This window comes from Dreissena polymorpha, chromosome 6 (assembly GCF_020536995.1).
Source record: "Dreissena polymorpha isolate Duluth1 chromosome 6, UMN_Dpol_1.0, whole genome shotgun sequence".
NCBI classification, from domain to species: domain Eukaryota; kingdom Metazoa; phylum Mollusca; class Bivalvia; order Myida; family Dreissenidae; genus Dreissena; species Dreissena polymorpha.
The window spans coordinates 23643436-23664540 of record NC_068360.1 but is presented as its reverse complement, the minus strand read 5'-3'; the positions used below and the strand labels follow the sequence as shown (position 1 = coordinate 23664540).

Here is a 21105-nt window from a genome sequence, read left to right as displayed (position 1 = left end):
TTTTTCCCCAAAATGGTGTTTTTCACGACGCGAAATTCTCAAATTTCCAGTGTGGCGTTTTCCCAAAATGGAGCGGAAAAGGCCTGGATATATCACAGAAACTCGTGTATTTGGAACAGTGTGGATTAAAAGAAATGTTTTCTGGAAATGTTAAGTATTACAGACCAACAAACAGACACATAATCTAAGTGATTTTAGTTTCCCCACATACACACCTATTCCAAGTTGGTATATATGAATTGCCTTTTGAGGAAAACTATGTACAACAACCAAATTCGTTGAATTGATATCCCCCGCCAATATGCTTCTGGACACAAAAGTGTTATATTTGACACTCAAAAAAGCATTTTTTCAAGATACAAAGGGCCATAACTCCGTTATTAACAGATGGTGTACAATGCCATATGGCGTGCCTCATCCTCTTATAAATATATATATATATATATATATATATATATATATATATATATATATATATATATATATATATATATATATATATATATATATATACTCCTACCAAGTTTCAATGAAATCCGCCAAAGCATTTCCAAGATATGGCTCCGGACACACAACAAAAGCATTTTTTCAATATACAAAGGGTCATCCCCCTTATTAAGAGATGGTTTACAATGCGATTTGGCGTGCATCATTCTCCTATCCATATATATATATATATATATATATATATATATATATACTCATACCAAGTTTCAATGAAATCCGCCAAAGCACTTCCAAGATATGGCTCCGGACGGTCGGACGGAAAGACGGACGGACAACGCCAAAACAATATCCCTCCGCCTATGGCGGGGGATAAATATATAAGTTAATACATTGCTTTTAGGTGTTTTAATTTTCTTCTACTACAATTTTGCATTCTATTTAAATTAGGTAATTGCACAACATTTTAGAACTACCAATTATAAAAACCTGTTTAATTGATATTGATAAACAAACAAAAAATATCCATAAAACTTAAATAATTTGCCTTCAGTGATTTTGGCATGAATTTTCAAGCTTTAAATATTCATGAAGTACACTATAATCAAATTCAATAGCATTGGTTATGTTTCAAGCCATCAGTTACCTGCAGGTGTGTTGAGTATTGGCTCCTTAGCAAGTATTAAACAATGTGTTATCTCTGTTTCATCTTATATACCGGTCACTACAAAGTTTATTAACAACAGTTATCAAACAGGTATATAAAAATGATCAATTATGAACAATGACAATTTGGGTGAATAAATCACTTGAATGGGCTTTTGAATTGTCCAAATTATAGTGATCTTATTTTTAAATATACATAATTAAAGTGGTAGAATGATGGTTAATACCTTATTATATTTTGAAAAATAATAATAAATTTAAACAAGACTGGATTAAATGGTTGATTGACACATTTGTTTGTATAATGTCTCCATTTTATAAACGCTCATTAAAACATTTGGATACCTAAATAAGAAATTGTCGCTACGGAGACTTTTAGTATGCATGGGACAATTGGTAGTAGTAATAATATATAATGAAATGTACATAAATATCCACGATACACATGCACACTATTACTAAGAGGACTTTAGTGAAGTTAAAATTTCATGGAAGTAGGTTGTGTGTAGGCATATGTTTGACTTCCACTAAAGACATCTATGTAAAACAAAAAATAAAACATCTTTTTTTAGATAAATATCGTTTTGAAAACAAAGAATATGCATTGTCATGGGGAAATACTTTTCATTTGCCCCTTTAAACAGTTTGGATTTTCTGATAAGATCATTCACTCAATTAACAAACTTTGATTCAAAGAGGCGAGGTTTTTTGGAGCCTAAAATCTTCTTGTGCCCACTGATGTCTAAAGATTCTGTTCAAACCTTTTGAATCTTTATATTTTATCATAGAACAATATATCATTTATAAAGGCGTATGTGTTACTGCTTAAATTGTTTTCAACAGAAAGGGTCAACGAGGCTAAAGATAAATCACAGACCAGAATGATAATAGGCCAGTATTGGTAGTGCTTTTGTCATTTAATTATGGCAAGTTAATTCAGACAGTTTAACGAGATATGATCCAGTGTTTAAATATGCTTTGTAACTGAATGATCCTTGAGCCCAAATTACAGCAATCATGGCAGAGGCCCATTTGTTATTATGTCGCAAAAAAGTATCACCGCTCCATGGGATTTGTTTTTAAGTTTTAACATAAGGCATTTTTAAATACAAAGTTTATGAGATATTCTTTATAAATCGTAAGGGCTGGAAGAAGGACGTTCTTTTTAAAATATTTATCCAATACTTAAGCTGCAGTGTCGTTTTCGTTAAAAATCGGGTCCGGTATTCGGCCCCAAATCGGGTCCGGTATTCGGCTCCATTCCAAATGGGAAAGAGTGACGTAGCAAGCTCCAAGTGCCATTCTAAGAACCAGTCATATATATTGCACAGTGCTTCGTGACGCATTTTGTGTGGTTTAATTGCATTTAACTGGCTTCAATCCCTCTGATCATCGTAAATCCAATTCGGGGAACCACACGACCTTTGCTTGTTCCTTGTCAAGATTGTATGCAACTAGAGATGTGTTCGTCAGAAACACAATGCCCCCTACTGCGCCGCTTTGAAATAAAATATAATTTGGCAGGTATAGAAATCATCTCCCTTTAAAGCTTATTACTTCCCTTGGATTTTGTTTTTTGACCTTTAACATTGAAGGATGATCTTGACCTTTCACCACTCAAAATGAGCAGCTTCACTGTAACAGCAACTTTGGGAGGATTTGCCAGAGCGACTGAAACGCTGTATGCGCTGGTCTCTCGTCATTTTGCGACAACGGTTGGGAATTTTATAGAGCACAGGCGTCCCAATGGCGAATTTGTTACTATAGCAACACAGACGGGCCAGCAAGAAGGTGACCTTGATATCGCAGCCGGCAACATCCATCCTGGAACAAATATCACCGACACTAGATTCAGAGACTCAATAAGCAGATTCACGAGTAGTATGCTATTGAATTTTGAAGGACAGGTGGACGACCTTCAGAGCGAGTATATATTCGCTTAGACGGCTTATTCTGTCTCACGACCCAGCCGTGGCATGATAACGATACCTAATTTTCAACGACCGAGCTATCAACACAACTATGTCGTCATTGAAAGTGAGCAAGATGAGTTTGCCGACCAAGGTGCAGTTTGACCTCCGGTAACAGAATCATTTGGCAAGAAAGGAGATAGCGGTGCAATCGTATGTTTTGACGATAGGGACGGAAACGGGGTCCATGTTGTTTCAATGTTCATGGGAAAACCGCGATTTGGAGATACCCATGGCTTAATTTCGCTTCCACTTCAGCAAGGACTTCAACAAATAAACGCTTATATCGGCGGCGAGAACTTGCAGTTTTGTTAAAGCATTAAATGCAGGTGTCATGTCCTTCATGATGTGATGTCAATTTCGTCAATGAAATTGTCAATAATTTGATACATTTAAAACAGCACAATGTAATTCATTTCTTCTTTTTTTATCAATATAACTACTATTAATGGTTTAGTGATAGTAATGTATTGTTATCTGCTTGAAAAGGCTTACGCTTTTGAAGTGTAAAGTGACTTCGCAAATAATTTGGAACGAACAAACGAATTTAAATTTGGCGAACGGAGGTCGCGAATTGCACCATGGAGACGTAATTGCTGGATGATTACGCGGATAGCGCGGAGATGCGAGCCGTTTCGGTGGAGGGATAGGTGTAACAGACTTGAAGCGTTGGAGATCAGGGCATCTCTGATGGCGGAAGATGGGACAGTTTTGACAAAAGGGAAGCTTCGTCAGGTGGCGTATCCTAACTTAAAGTCAATAATGCGTTCTAGAACATCCCCGAAAACAAACACACTGTACTGCCAATAAAGTTGCAAACAATTAACAAACACAATCTGCATAAACACATAAACGAGATCTCAAAAAAATTGCTTGCGAAACAAAGATGGACTTCAGTGGATTTTCTTTGAGCTCGTCCATTGTTCCCTCAGACAACCAGTCACCGATAAGATACGCAAAATGTGTTTATCAAATGTAGATGCTAGTTTAACTTCCGCCTCCCCGACTAACATGAGTCATGAGCAGAATTACACACTTATTTAATAAAAGTTGGTCAACTTTACACATGCGCCTCAACCTGACGTTTTGATTTCGGGTTAGGTTGTCAAGCTTGTAAAACTGTACCACACTTACAACGTTGACTTACCATGATAAAATCCATTTAACTGTATTCACGACGGTAGTTAATCCGATTATTTCCAGACACATTGCTCCACCTATAAATCGATTGTGTAACGGAAGCACGCGTTAATATATCTGATAGTAAAATCGTTATGAGCTTGAATATGAAAGGCTACACAACACCAACATCAATTGCAAAATACACATGCACCAATTACATTACCAAGGTTGTAAAAATATTATATGATACCAAATATTTGTATACATATATTTATGCGTGTGTGTGTGTATATAACAAATGTTATTTTGTAAACTGTTAAACATGTATGTAAATATATATGTAACAAACTTTTACTGATAAATGCACCTGATATGTACATGTACCTGAAATCAAACACTATGGCACGCCTACGTGAGTTTTTCTATATTTTTGGCTTCCTAACATGGAATATACAATTTCAACCCCCCACAACAAAAAAAAGGCTACCTAGATCTAATATCCATTTTGTGTTAACTCACCTTTGTGTCTCAAATATATACTAAATATACCGTTCATATCTAAATTTACACTTTTTAATATATAAACTCTAGTTACATTTCATTAGAATAGAACTTACATTTTTCTCCGAAATGACCCAATAACCCTGGCCTAAGACAAATACACGTTATATTAATTATTTTTTTATACTTTTTCCTCCCATTGCTTCCAAACGTTTATTTATCTATCTATCTTTTATTGTATTTTCACAATCAAAACTACATGCTGATGTATCAGCATATATCTAACAGATATCTAACATGATGCAACATATCTCACCATTAACCGGTTATATGTTTCTTTGTCATGTGTTACATGCGGAATGATGGGCATATCGCCTCTTTTCCTGAATAAACATCTACATTATGTTATATTTTCCTCAGTACATGTATTATTCTGTACTACGTATTATATAACAAATGCTTTATTATTGGATTGTAAAACATTTCACTTGTTCATATGCCTTTGTATTTTCATAGAGAATATATTGTACTTCATAACATTGTGTAACAATATGGATGTTTTATTATGACCTTGACTTTGATATGTGTAGAACACCTGTTGTATACTTTTGTGTACTCATGGGCATTTCTGCCCCGATGTATTTGGAAATAAATCCTAAATCCTAAATCCATATATGAAAGATCTTTCAATAAATTATACTTGCTCGTTTAACATGCTGATTTTTAATCACACTATATGATATGATATGCCCAATTATGTTTAACATGAAATGCTCATATGAAATGATGATTCTCTTTTTACCACAACTTGTTAATATTATTTATGTAAATATATTATGCTCCTTTAACATGTTAATTATTTATCGCCATGTATGATTCGTTTGTTTGCAAAAATATAATTTACATGTGATGCTTAGACTAAACGTTGATTCTCTTTTTACCTAAATTTTATAAATACTATTTCTATTTGTTGTATATTCTCATTTTAAATTCTGATTTTCAATCAACATAAAGGATCCGGTTGCATGCTCAATAGTATAACTTTCATGTCTCGGCCCACAGATCCAGTTACACACACGTTCCAGTTATTTCATTGAACAACAAGCAGCTAAAACAACATCTTCAAATATGTTGGCATACATTTTATGATCAATGTTTTATTATGATGTGATTAATATTTTAGTGTTACAAAGAAAGACAACTTAAACCTTTCTTTTGTTGTATTTAAGAATGGTAAAAAAACAGGATAACACGCAACTGCAACTCATTGTTCCAACACAACATCTATAATAAATTAATTAAATAAAAGTGGGATTTTGGGGTGTGAGAAGTCAGGTTAACAATCACTATGTTCCTCTTGTATTTTACTTAGTGGGTGCCATGGCAATATTGAACATAAAATTGGTAGGCCATGGTAGTCCTACATGTAGATATGGGTTGTTCCACGGCAAACATGTATTGATGACTAAATACTGTGATCAGATGTTACATAAATATGGTAATTTCTCTCCATTGTATGGCTCGATTGGTCATTGTCGGCTTGGGTACTACTTACATGTACCCGGGTACTCTTCAGTATACTTACATGTACCCCTGGTACGGTTAATATACTTTAACGTACCCGGTCGATATTAGACTGTACCCGAGTTGTATTCCCGCCCAAAATCCGATGTCGTAAAACGCGCGACAGTTTACCGTAAAACGATATTGCTTATTTTTAAACAAATTTCTCTTAAAAAAAACTGCATCAACATGCTATTTGAGTATGAGTTTCGATAATATAAGGGTCATTTAACAGAAAATTAATCTAAATGTGAACATAATTAATTAAACGAAAATAGCCGACAACGACCGATTTAGTGTTAAATTCGCGGGTTCGTTTTAGTATATTTACAGTACCTGGGGTACATGTAAGCATAAGGGTACCTGGAGAACATGTAAGTAGTACCCGCGCCAACAATTACCAATCGAGCCGTAGTTTGTTGGTATGAAAACAACATGTCGTTGTACCATTCTTAAAGTACTAGCACAAGGTGGATGTTCATATGGTCATCATTGATGTCGCAAGTGCAGGTTTTGTCAATGCAGGTTTTGTCATGAATGACTCAATTTATTATCATAGCATTTTTCATTCTGAAACAATTGCAGTTGCATTTCTTTATTTAATTGTAAATAATCGTTTGGAATCATATTTAATAGTAGTAAATATTTTTATTAACTTTGTCTATTACTGCAATTTTCTAAAAATACTGGGGATTTAAAATTATAAAAATATTATTAGGGAAAATGTCGCAATTGCGAAGACATCCATGGTGAAGAAACCTGTGATGCCGTTGTAAAATATTACAACAATTATGACCAGGTGCATTTCTACACGAAGTGCTGAAGAAGCTCGAGAGCACTTATGTTAAAATCGAATCCCAAGAGTCTGTGATGCGCAAGTTTTACTCATGTACTCAAGATGCAGAAGACGTATCTACATATGCTTCAAGACTAGAAGCTCTCTATGCCAGAGCCATACAATTGAAAAGCATTCAAGCAAGGAAATGACGTGGTTTTGAAACAAGTCCTATTTTAAGGGCCGAAGTTAGACTTGACACACGTCGCCCAGTATGACACTGTTGATGATTACATAAAATTGACTTGACTTGATAGTGAAAGACTTAAGTTAGACTTAAGAAGACTAGAAAGAGATGTTCAAACGGCAGACAAGAAGAGGCCTGCAATATTTCCCAGAAATTAGAAAAAGAAATGAAGTCAGGCCATGTTAAGAAATCGAAAGGAAGATAGAGGACATGCAGAAAAAAAAACAACCCAACCTAGTATGTAGGGAGAAGAATAAGAAGAGGCCGAGTGCAACAACCACAGATCTACCAGACCGCTGGGTAGCAACAATTTAAGAGGACCATGCTATGCATGGGGTGATCGAGGACATTTCGCAAGAGACTGTCCAGTGATATGCGGAATGGAAACTTTTGAAACAGGAATTTAAAAGGTAAGTGTTCTTATTGAAGGAGCGATTGCGGGTACTTCATCAAGACATCCCAAATAAGTTGGAGAATCCAACGAAGCACGCGTCTGCATCAATGTATCCCCGACCACAATGGGGATCGAACCTGGGACCTTCCGGTTCCAAAACAGGGAGGCACTCTACCGCTCCGCAACCGTGTCGCTATAAAAGCTAGCTCATATATCAACGCAGTATAAGTTCCCCTTATACCGAACCCTGCTACATACATTACATAGCAACCCAGTGAGCATCAAATGTTTTACGAACGTTGATGAAACGTAATATTTAGGTCGCAACGTCGGCAACCATTACCGAACGTTGCCATAACGTTGCACACAAAACAATACCAGGACGTTTCATCATAACGTTGCAAGGACGTTTCAAAAACGTCGCATTCTGATAGCACGCGAAACGTCGGTCGAACGTTTGAGAAGTATGTTGCAACAACGTTGCTTCTAGGTAATTGTGCACTCTTCCCAGTGGGCACCCAAACGTTGTTGCAATGTTTTTAGGTTGCATTCAAACGTTGCAGTTTGGTTGTCACAATGGTGTAAATGAAAGTGATCCCGACGTTTTTTCCAAACGTAGCTGCAACTTTGTATTTAGGTTGCATTCAAACGCAGTATTTTCAAATTCTTTTTTTTATAATATAAACATTAAAAAATTAAGTTTAAGAGCAATTGGTAGTAAATAGTTTTTAATTTTTTAAATTTCTATATTATTAAAAAAAAATAGAATTAAAAAAATACTGCGTTTGAATGCAACCTAAATACAACGTTGCAGCAACGTTTGGAAAAAAAAACGTCAGGAAAGAAACGTCATAAAAACTTTCATATCCACCATTGGTACAACAAACTGCAACGTTTGAATGCAACCTAAATACAACGTTGAAGCAACGTTTGGGTGCCCACTGGGAACTTAAGAAACTATTATGATATGTCACGAGAACAATAAAATATAATGTTAAAACTTATATCACCTCGTAATTATTTATAAATGCCAATAAAATGAACAATTAAGTATTGTTCAGCGGTATCGGTAACTTGTAACAATTGTTTAATTCATAATATTCATTGTGCATGACGTTAGTACGGCGGCATAAAGGGGACATAGGAAATATTTTATTTAACTATTTTCTTTGACGTGCGCACGTCATAGTTATGACGTGCGCACGTCAAGGCTATAACTATGACGTGCGCACGTCATAGAAATAGTTAAATAAAATGTTTCCTATGTTATATTATTTAACTATTTCTATGACGTGCGCACGTCATAGTTATGACGTGCGCACGTCATAACTATGGCGTGCGCACGTCATAGCTATCGCGTGCGCACGTCATAGCCTTGACGTGCGCACGTCATAACTATGACGTGCGCACGTCATAACTATCGCGTGCGCACGTCATAGCAAACAAAATATTGCATATGCCCCCTTTATGCAACTGTATGACGTGCGCACGTCATAGCTATGACGTGCGCACGTCAAAGAGACTGTTCAATAAAATATTGCCTATGTCCCCTTTATGCTACCGTACGTTAGCTTTTGTAATATAATATCGAGCATGTTACGGTACTCATTTCATCAGATCACTCAAGGCATTATAGAACTTAACAGCGGAGCTTAATTACCTTAAAATGACCGGAGTGAAAATTAAGCGTTATACTATCTCCAAGGATATATTTGCCCGCTACAAATATACAGCAGATCGTGTGGAATTTTTTACACGAAGAGGTCACTCAATAGAACCTGAATATTTCTCAAATATTAAATTCGGTAATATAAATTGTGTGTTATTTTGCGAGCAGTCAGGGAATTGTTCAAATTTCTTTACTAATATATGTAAGGAAATTAAGCAAGCAAACAGGACAATAAACCATGGAAAAGGAATAGTAATAGAACTCAGTTACGCCAGTAATAAACCACAGGAACCAAGTAGAACGGCAGAAAGACTAAGTGAAACGCTACAGCCAACTTTAAGTATTATTCATACACGATGTTGCAGACCCAATAGCGACACCATTCAGCAAAATGCATGTATTTCAGAGCTTATTTTGCTGACTGATGATAACAAACGATCCATAAATGACTTCAAAAAGGATTACGCATCTTCAATGATTTGTGTTACATCCTACGAAGACCTGAAGAAAAACACTAATCTCTTACTGGAGCGATATGCTTGTGGAAAACTGCGCGAAATTGTGGACATGCTGAACAAGGACCGTAATGCGACAGGTGGAAACCAACATCATCATCATAAACCAACGGTCAGAAACCCAAGTGCGCGAGCGCTATCACAAGGCACTGCAACTAACACTCCACCTACAAACGGTGGCCTGTCGGACCTGTATGATGAGAGCGGAAAGAAACTGGACATGTGTTCGGCGAAACGCAAATCCGAGAGCGAGACGACTGAAGGTTTACGATCAGGTTTGTTAGATTGTTAATATATTGTATCGACAAGATACCGCCAATGAATTGAAACAGGTAAACAACCATTTTCCCAGCCAGCGTACATATCAGTTTATCACTGAGTTGTATACATTCCTCTGTACTTATGGTCTTTTATTGTTGTGTTTCTAATTGCAAGGCTTCAGGATCTGATGAAAATGTTTCCATGTTATTAAGTATTTCTTTTTCTTAAGTTTAAATTAATGCATAAAAACACATATGTAGCATACTGCCGTTATTAGGTTCAGAACATATATACGCTATAAAAATTACAAGAAAATATAGTATTAAAACTAAGACTCAATAAATGCTTAAACAAGGCTTTAACAGTTATAAAACTATATTCTTAGTATGAAGGCTTTTAACATTTATTACATTATGTAAATTACAAGATTATGTAAATTACACTAACATTTATGAAATAATTTAAATGACAAGATTATGTAAATTACAAGAAAAGATGGTATTAAGACTAAGAATTAATAAATGATAAAATAGGGCTTTTAACATTTATTAAATTATATTCTTATGATGTAGGCTATTAACATTTATAAAATTATGTAAATTACAAGAACATTTATTTAATTATTTAAATTACAAGATTATGTAAATTACAAGAAAAGATAGTATTGAAATTAAGAATCAATAAATGCTCAAACAGGGCTTATAACAGTTATTAATTTATATTGTTATGATGAAGGCTTGTAACATTTAGTATTAAAATTATGTAAATTACAAGATTGTGTAAATTACAAGAACATTTATTAAATTATGTAAATAACAAGATAATGTGAATTACAAGAAAAGATACTATTAAAACTAAGAATCAATATATACTTAAACCATTCTTTTAACATTTATTAAGTTATCAGGGGGGCACGCGTATACGGGAGCTTACCGCGTTTAAGTGAGAAAGTTGTTGCAAAACTTCAAAGATGGCGTCGTTTGTTGGATTTTCTTAAAGGAAGGGAGGATATTTTCACCCGGTAAGCCCCTTTGTATTTATAATTATTTTAAATGAATACGCCGTTTCGGCTCTCCGGTGTGTGTGCTTCCCTCGGTTTTTTGTTTCAAGATCGTAGACGTCGGGATAAAAAAGTTATTGAAGGAAAACCGTCCACAAATCTGTTGTCTACTTACGGAACGTTCGAGAAATAGGATGTACAAATATCATTTTCTCTTATAATACACAGTATTGACACACGTGAACAGTAAAATATAAATAAAATCATGATTATTTAATTTTACCGACGCCGTTTTATCACTGATAATTAATTTATTGGCAAACATTATTGGTTTAACCCCCTTATTTGGAACTGACTTCCTTTTAAGCACATTTTGGGACCTGACTTCCAAATGACAAACAGCTCTTTCATATGTAAAAGAGCTTGACATGATATACCTACCCATCTTAAATAAAGTGTATATGTGTACTTTAATATTATAGTTTTATAGCATGTTACGTGGTGCAATATAAGTGTTTTCTTAATCACGTTACTTACTGTAGAATAATAATAATGCTGAAAAAACCTGCCGACCAATTGAATCAATTCACCTATTTTCAAGAAGATGGGTTGTGTGGTGGCTGATGTACGAGATAATAGAACGTTTATCTCTCAGTAATATTATAATTAATTTCATGTATTTTATGACGTGTCGACCTTATTCTGCTATGAACTTTTTTAACCATTCTTTTACTGTCTTTTCAGATGATGCAGGTTAAAGGGCGAAAATAAGTGCATCTTTCGTTGCAGTATATGTAATGAGGAATTTTACATCAGGCGATGATTGAGATATCATGCCCCATTCATGGACCACATGAGTTTAAATGTAGAATATGCAAGAAAGAATCCTTCAACAGAGCCGGACTAAAACAGCAAATAAAAAACACGAACATAACAAAACATGTACAGCTGATGTTTGTAGTGTTTTTGTTTTATTTATAAAGTCTACATAGACACGTCTGACATATAATTGCTATGAGTGCTTACACTTACTTACACGTTTTATTCCGTTTATGTCATGATGCTAGTTTCTCACGTTGTTATGAAAATAAACCATTATCTGTGTTACGTCATTTCTTCCTATGATGTCTCTGCATAAATTTTCAATTGTATTCAGCACTTACATACATGATACAAAAAGATTTGGGTCGGATTTAATTCGTTATGCATTTTACATATTAACATTTCTTACGATTAAAAGGCAATGTTAGGAACAAACGAAATAGTGAACCGATACTTTATTCCCTCAATACAACAGTCATGAATAATATGTATTCACATAGGTATAAAAGAGAAAAAACATACATGTATACAAATTATATTGAACACTTCTACTGAAATCATATCGTGTATTGCATTTGCACAAATCTTTCTATCCACTACAAATTCACTTTTTGCGATTATAATATAGTGACCAACTCAGAACTGGTTTATAAGAAGGTCGTCCAAAATGTGTCACATCAAAGTCACATACATGTATCAGTATCTTTATGGTAAAACGCGTCAAATGTCATTGTATTAAATAAACAATTCATATTTAAGTATCATAAAAAAAACATCCACCGATATGCATCTTCTAAGCAGATGTCAGGTATTCCAAATTGCTTCATGTATTCCGAATCGCAACAATGGCAGTATTTGGTTACATCAACCTTATACTAGTATCAAACCGGCTTTACCCTATTCTGTTTTTCATTACACTTTTACTGCACGTATATGTGATTGTTTGGTGGGTTTTCATGTACCTATCGCATTCTAGAGCGGTACACACTTCGTTACGCCGTCTTTTTTCGGCGTAAGCTGAATAAGCCAGCTTTTCACCTTAGCCTGACCTTTGTAAGTGTCCAATAAAATTCCAATAAAATTTCCCGCGGCTAGGTACGAATGAATACACTTCATTTATTCCATTGGCTGATTTGAGTATACCACCAGAACATTGGAAACATATCCGCGTCTTTGTAACACTGTTTTACTGTATGAAACAATTTTATCTCGAATGAAAAGGCTTAATAGATAGAACAGTTTTACACTCAATTCTCGACATCAATACAGTTTGTGCGTACACCTTTTATTTTCAGAGTATTACCAGCGCAAGAGCGTTTATACTTAAAAGGCTTTGTTCTCATATTTAGTACTTACTTCCTTATTCCTGTCAACATGTTAACATGTAAAAGTATAAAGAGCAATGGAAGCGAGGCCTCACTTTAAAGCATTGCATTTCAACCCGCGAGGTATATCGGGTCAATTCGCGGACATTCAGAGTTTATATACAGGTCATCACCGGAGTTGGCGGCCAGTAAAATAATCGTTATATAATAAAGACGCTATCCGTGAACTACGTGACCTGGAATTTTCTTTAGACCAGAAATATGTTAAATGAAGATATTCAGCAATATAATTATGGTATGTAAATAATAGATTCTTAATGTGTTTTCAACAATACAATGATAAATATTATTGTTGATAAATTTAACAATAATTATTCGTCCATATTGCCTAATGTACTAAAGTGATATTATGAGCATGTAACAGTTTATAGGTGTCTATCGCAACCGTTGATTATTTTTAATGTTTCTACTTCATATACACTTATATTAATTAATGCAGCATCATCATACTAAAACAATATACCAGAAAGAGAAAAATAATGCATTTGAATATCAACCGTACTTTCGTTTGACAACTGATCATGCGTTTACGAGTTGAACCTAAATTTAGTTTTAGTGCAGATTTGTTCATACGACACAAAGACACGAAATTGTTTTACGGATCATTTCAGCTTACAGGACTGGGTGGGTCACGTAAGAATATCAAATATCAAATATATTTTTATAAACAACTGGTAGCAAGGTGAGTTGCAGATAATTAATCAGTAACCACATTTTAACTAACTATTTTGACCTGTTAATTCTTTTCAGCTCAATTCAACAGTGCAAAATGCCCATAATATCACTTTAAGCATTAGCACGATGATAATTGATACTGTTAATAATCGAATCAAATAGCAATGCCCGACAAACCACTAAAACAGGTTTGTTCGAAGAACGCGCCTATAAATACGGATACTTCTCGTGTGGCCGGTTGACTCATATGTTTAAATTTCACTTCCATTCTTCTTTTGGTTTTCTGTTTTGTATCTATAGGTTTATGACCAGCAATATGTTATAATGTAAAATAAGCCGCGAAAACTTCCCGTAACATCCCGTACTGCGTGTGATGCAGCTAAGAACTGCACAGAAAAAGACATTCGCTATACTTGATCTCATTATTAAACTATTTACGCCGTATATCTTTTTTAAAGATATTTCTTGTTAATCTTGGCATCCTCAACATATATAACTGGCGTCTAGATATCTGGAAATAGTAAGCATAGTATTCCGTTGGATGCATATTCAAACATAAGTATGTCCATATGTGTTAAAATAAACAGGTAAGAATTACACTGTGTTTATAATACCGTCGAATGTCTTATATTACACACACTAAATGTTAGCGATAAAACATATAATAATACAAATTAATAATAAAACAATTAATAGAAAAAAGAAAACTCCTGATTTCTTCAAGTGAAAATGTTTTCCAAGACATTCGCACCAATGTGGAATTCATTCACGAAAGTTATTTTGCATAAAACCTTGTAACATAGGAAAGCGTTGTTAATCATTTGGAAGTCAGGTCCCAAAATATGCTTAAAAGGAAGTTTAGTTCCAAAAATGGGGGTTAACCCGTTATAATTCGGCATTAAATGAATTAATAGACATAACAACGCGTCGAGATAATAAAATATTCGTGATTTATGTTATATTTTACTGTACACATGCACAAATACTGTTTATTATGAGAGAAAATGATATTCGAACATCCAACATCTCGAAGGTCAAGAAATTAAACAACAAATTTGTCGACGGTTTTGCTTCAATAACTTTTTTTATTCCGACGTCTACGGTTTTGAAACAAAAAACCGAGGGGAGCACAAACACCGTAGAGCCGAAAGGGCTTATTCATTTAAAAGAAATATAAATATAAACTGGCTTACCGGGTGAAAATATCCGCTTCTCCTTCGGGAAAAACACTTAAACGACGCCATCTTTGAAGTTTTGCAACAACTTTCTCACTTAAACGCGGTAAGCTCCCGTATACGCGTGCCCCCCTGGTTATATTCTTAGGATTTATTAAATAATGCAAATTACAAGATTATCGTAATTACAAGAACATTTATTAAATTATGTTAATTACAAGATTATGTAAATTACAAGAAAAGATAGTATTAAAACTAAGAATCAATAAATGCTTAAACAGGGCTTTTAACATTTATTAAATTATATTCTTATCATAAAACTATTCTATAAACAGGTTATTGAACTGCAAATGGTAAATTCTTCATGCATGTGTGATTATGTGGTGTTAAGTGATTATGTATTACCGTTGCTGATAAGCATGGCCAATTGTTGAGAATACTTCTTAACCCCATTCAACAGTTGTAAACAACTAGTAATATAGTGTATTGGAGAGTCGCGTCTCTCATGTTTACCTGGCGCGGTAACATTGTCGATACAGTCTATAGCTTTTGTTACTTTTCTTTTTGAAAATATACATATTTAAACTTTTCATTTCATTATTTTGTGTTAAATGTCTAATGAGCTTCAATCGTTTCGAAATGTTTAGGTAAGCGGTTCAAACATACCGGGCACACCGAGTCGACCAGAAACAAGTTGGACACCTTTCTTCTAGACGTGATGGCGCTGTTCAAAAGGAGCGATGTACCGAAGTCAGAGTGGCCGAAGATACAACAGCCAAATCCAAACACAACACCCTTAAAATTGAGGGTACATGTTAGGACGTTTTTGCTTTCATATTTTTATTATTAAAAAAAACAACATACTTGAACATAAATAATAAAGATACCATGATTTAAATATCTTTCAATTATTTGAATTGATGTTATAAATTTTAATATATGATTATTATCACGTTTTGGAACATTTATTTTTATTTATGCTAAGTATCACCTTTTTTACAGTTGGAAGAATATCCACAGTTTATGTTTGTTATCGTGCTTTTTAACAACTTCTAATATATTAGTGTTTTTTCCAGGCCGTTTTAGCGTGGCGAATCGCCATGCCCCTTTTTTGTAGCGCCACGCTGCCCCTTTCAAAGCCATTAAGCGCCACGCTGCCCTTTCCAAAGGCCGCCGCCATGCCCTTTCATGAGCACCCGCTGTTTTCTGTCCATTTTGATAACATCTTAATTGCCCCTTGACCAAATTTCTAAGCCGACTAGTATCGGATTATGGCCTCCGAGGCAGCGCGTTTGTGAATTAGTCATGCGTGAATAACCCAATGTCAGTATCAATCGATATGTTATACCACTATTCGGTCGGTAATGTGTATTCCTCCACGATAAAATCGTGGACAGTTACTTCGGAGACTTTTAATGAAAAGCTCGATGTTATCCTCGTTGCATTTCATACATAATTCAGTTATCTCAAAACATATATTTTTACCTATAATTACATTTAAAAACACAAACAAATTAATTATTTATCGATATCGTCTTTAAGATAATTAATTATTGAATTAATTACTGAGACGTATACTAATTAAACAAAATGAGAATCGCGCATAAGGCGGACGTATTCGACGATTTTCGTTGCTATGCGCACTTGTCGCTTACCAATCTCCACGCATAGTTGTCGTTCCTTGGTGAATGTAATGTGACCGTCGTGCAAGAGATTGGTCGCTTACATCATTTGACATTTTGACAACATGGTGGACATACAGAATTAAATTGTGACTCGGCAAACATGGCAAATAACGTCGTAAACGATCGAATTAACGATGGAGATTATACATTCAGAAGGAATTAATGAAATGTCTGTGATAATCAACGATGCATAAACATGTTTTTGATAGCAACAACATATTTGTAATCTACTCAGTGGGTGTATAACGATATTTCACGGAAACGAATGCTTGCATATTGTTTGCGATCAGTTTACTTGCAATATTAAACATCTGCCAAGATTATCGTTAGAAATGGGATAAGACAAACATTGTTTCATTTTAAATGTTAGTGGATCTGTGTATAATCAGATTCATATACATATATTGCTTTATTATCCCCACGTTTTTCGTCCGTCCGTCCTGGCCACCTGCTCCTCCTACACTATTAGCACTAGAACCTTGAAACTTACATACATGGTAGCTATGAGCATAAGTGCGACGGTGACAGTGACGGAAATTTGATCTGACCCCTGGGTCATAAGTTATGGGGGTTGGGGCGGGGCCGGGTCAGAGATTTTCACTCATTTTTATGTTATTTTACATTAACTTCTTCATTTCTGCACCGATTTACTTCAAATTGATACTGAGCCTCTCTTATTACAATACAGTCAATCTCAACTATGCATGGCCCCATTACCAACCCTGGGGCGCCCCGCCCACATAGGCCACGCCCACCCAAAATTGCCGTTTACTATAACTTCTTCATTTCTACACCGATTCACTTCAAATTGATATTGAACCTCTCTTATGACAATACGGTTAATCTCAACTATGCATGGCCCCATTACCAACCCTGGGGCGCCCCGCCCACATAGGCCACGCCCACCAAAAATTGCCTTTTACTATAATTTCTTCATTTCTACACCGATTCACTTCAAATTGATACTGAACCTCTCTTAAGACAATATGGTCAATCTCAGCTATGCATGGTCCCTTTACCAACCCTGAGGCGCCCCGCCCACATAGGCCACGCTCACCCAAAATTGCCTTTTACTATAACTTCTTCATTTCTACACCGATTCACTTCAAATTGATACTGAACCTCTCTTATGACAATACGGTTAATCTCAACTATGCATGGCCCCATTACCAACCCTGGGGGCGCCCCGCTCACATAGGCCACGCCCACCCAAAATTGCCTTTTACTATAATTTCCTTATGTCTACACCGATTCACTTCAAATTGATACTGAACCGCTCTTATTACAATACAGTCAATCTCAACAATGCATGGCCCCATAACCAACCCTGGGGCGCCCCGCCCAAATAGGCCACGCCCACCCAAAATTGCCTTTTACTATAATTTCTTCATTTCTACACCGATTCACTTCTAATTGATACTGCACTTCTCTTATGACAATACGGTTAATCTCAACTATACATGTCCCCATTACCAACCCTGGGCGCCCCTGGGTCAAACATGCGGCGTGGGGATACGCGTCGGCCTCTGCTGCGACATTTTTAATTATGTTTGTCGTTCTGTACAGTGTATTGAAACAGCATGGAACTTAAATGTACATTGCAAGGTAAATATATTAATATAAATCAAAGTAGGTTAAATACATAAATTATATTATACCATTAAATGTGCTTGTTTATATTTTATGTTTTTCCACAACTGCCTCTGATGCGATTACATGTTTCTCCCTCATTCAGGTATTCACGGAACGTTTTTGCCCTTTTTGCCTAAACTGCGCGCTAAAATGCCCTTTTTGAAAGTAATGCGCCATGCCCCTTTGCCCTCCTGAGAAAAACACTATACATTGTATATAGATTTTCCCATTTCCGACCGTTCTACTGTCTGTCCCATTATTTTTAGTTTCAAGTGTAACTCAAAAGTATTGGTTATATATATGGATGAAACTTTGCAAACACATCGAACAGAATGAGAACTTGAGAATATCGATATTTTGGTTCGGATATTTTCTATATAACCGGAGACATGGGCGTTTTATTACATACATGGAATTTAAAAACAAGTTAACCAGCATGAAAGCATGCGCATCTTGATATTTTGGTTCGCATGTTTTCGAAACAACTGGAGTAATGTCCCGTTCTTACAACACCAACGTTTTCTCTTATGTTGCCGCGTGACCAATTAAAATATTGCTGCTTATTTACTGAGACTTTACAAAGATGTTAAGCATGTTAATTTCCGAACCTCCAAATTGTAGTTTAATTATTTCCGACATTTGTGGAGTTTTCAGACAAAAGTGAAACGTGGGGGCATCCGCGTGCCTCACTCAAAATAAATTCGATAACGATTTAGGCATACGGTTTTAAATCACAATTTAATGTGCGTACACATGTTTTTTTCATGCGATTTCAGATCGTTGACGAACTGTTCAAGATAGATTCCACCATTGTTGGGTGCGGTTACCACCATCACATACTTCAAATATACTTGAATCGAGAGGCGAATGTTTCACTGGACTCCGCACTTACCAAGGCTTTAAATAAACACAACCTGGTCCATCACAATTTCAATTACGGTCCTTGCAAATACACCGAATGTTGCGGAATTAAAGTCGGATCACATCTTGGAACGCAAACTGTTTCAGCTACTTTGGGAGGATTTGCCAAAGCAAATGAAAACCTGTATGCGCTGGTCTCTCGTCATTTTGTGGAAACGGTTGGGAATGATGTAAAGCACAAGCGTCCCAATGGCGACTGTGTTACTATAGCAACACACACGGTCAAGCCAGAAGGTGACCTTGATATTTCAGCCGCCCGCATCCTCCCTAAGACACTTATCACCGACACTAGATTCAGAGACTCAATAGGCAGATTCACGAGTAGTATGTTATTCAATTTTGAAGGACAGGTGGACGACCTTCAGAGCGAGTATATATTCGCTTGGACGGCTAATTCAGTCTCACGACCCAGCCGTGGCATGATAACGATACCTGATTTTCAACGACCCAGCTATCAACACAACTATGTCGTCATTGAAAGTGAGCAAGATGAGTGTGCCGACCAAGGTGCAGTTGGACCTCCGGTAACAGAATCATTTGGCAAGAGAGGAGATAGCGGTGCAATCGTATGTTTTGACGATAAGGACGGAAACGGCGTTCATGTTGTTTCAATGTTCATGGGAGAGCTGCGATTTGGAGATACCCATGGCTTAGTTTCGCTTCCACTTCAGCAAGGACTTCAACAAATAAACGCAAAACTCGGCGGCGAGAACTTGCAGTTGTGTTAACTGTCGGTGTCATGTTCTTCACGATGTAATTTCAATTTCGTCAATGAAATTATCAATAGTTTGATTCATTTCAAATATCACAATACAATTCAGTTATTTTGTAAAGTTATTCCGCAAATAATGAATGAACAAACGAATTTAAATTTGACGAACGGAGGTTGCGAATTGCATCATGAAGACGTAATTGCTGGATGATTGCGCTGATAGCGCGGAGATGCGAGCTGCTGCACTGGAAGGATGGATGTAACAGACTTGAAGCGGTGGAGATCCAGGCAGCGCTAATGGCGGACAAGTGGTTAACTTGGACAAAAGTCAAGGGAAGCTTCGTCAGATAGTGGCGTATTCGAACTCATAGTCCATTTGGCGTTTTTGAACATCCCCGAAATAACACTGTACTTTCAATATACACATAAACGAGATCTCAAAATTTGCTTGCGAAACAAAGAGTGAACTACCGGTAAGTGGTTTTGCTTTGAGCTCGCCCATTGTTCGCTCAGACCAGTACCGATAAGATACGCAAAAAGGGTTTTCAATATCAAATGTAGATGCTCTTTTAACGTCAATTTATGTATGATATTTCATTAAATTATACCTGCTCGTTTTACATGCTGATTTTTAATCACAATATATGATATGATATGCCCAAATATGTTTTACGTGACATGCATATATGAAATGTTGATTCTTTTTTTACCACAAGTTGTTAATATTATTTCTATAAATATATGATGCTCATTTAACATGTTGATTATTTATCGCCATGTATGATTCGTTTGTTTACAAAAATATATTGTACATTTGATGCTTAAACTCAATGTAGATTCTCTTTTTACTTAAATACCTATATATCTTACATACTAGTCTCCGCAAATGTCCCTTTCAACGCTTATTTAGCTTGATTGCGAAGCTAAAGTAAACATGTATCATTATGTATGAACGTTTACTAGATCTCTGT

At 35.7% G+C, this 21105-nt stretch overlaps 1 protein-coding gene and 1 long non-coding RNA gene across 2 annotated transcripts; both read left to right on the top strand.

Annotated features, from left to right (window-relative positions):
* Nucleotides 1-9384: 9384 nt before the first annotated feature.
* On the top strand, nt 9385-20259 carry LOC127835232 (uncharacterized). Its single transcript, XM_052361557.1, has 3 exons — nt 9385-10141; nt 15832-15992; nt 19278-20259. The coding sequence occupies exons 1-3, from the start codon at nt 9826-9828 to the stop codon at nt 20148-20150; spliced, it is 1350 nt and encodes a 449-aa protein (XP_052217517.1). The 5' UTR covers nt 9385-9825; the 3' UTR covers nt 20151-20259.
* On the top strand, nt 11029-12234 carry LOC127835233 (uncharacterized). Its single transcript, XR_008028421.1, has 2 exons — nt 11029-11148; nt 11872-12234. It is a non-coding gene; the product is annotated as an uncharacterized LOC127835233 (long non-coding RNA).
* Nucleotides 20260-21105: the final 846 nt, after the last annotated feature.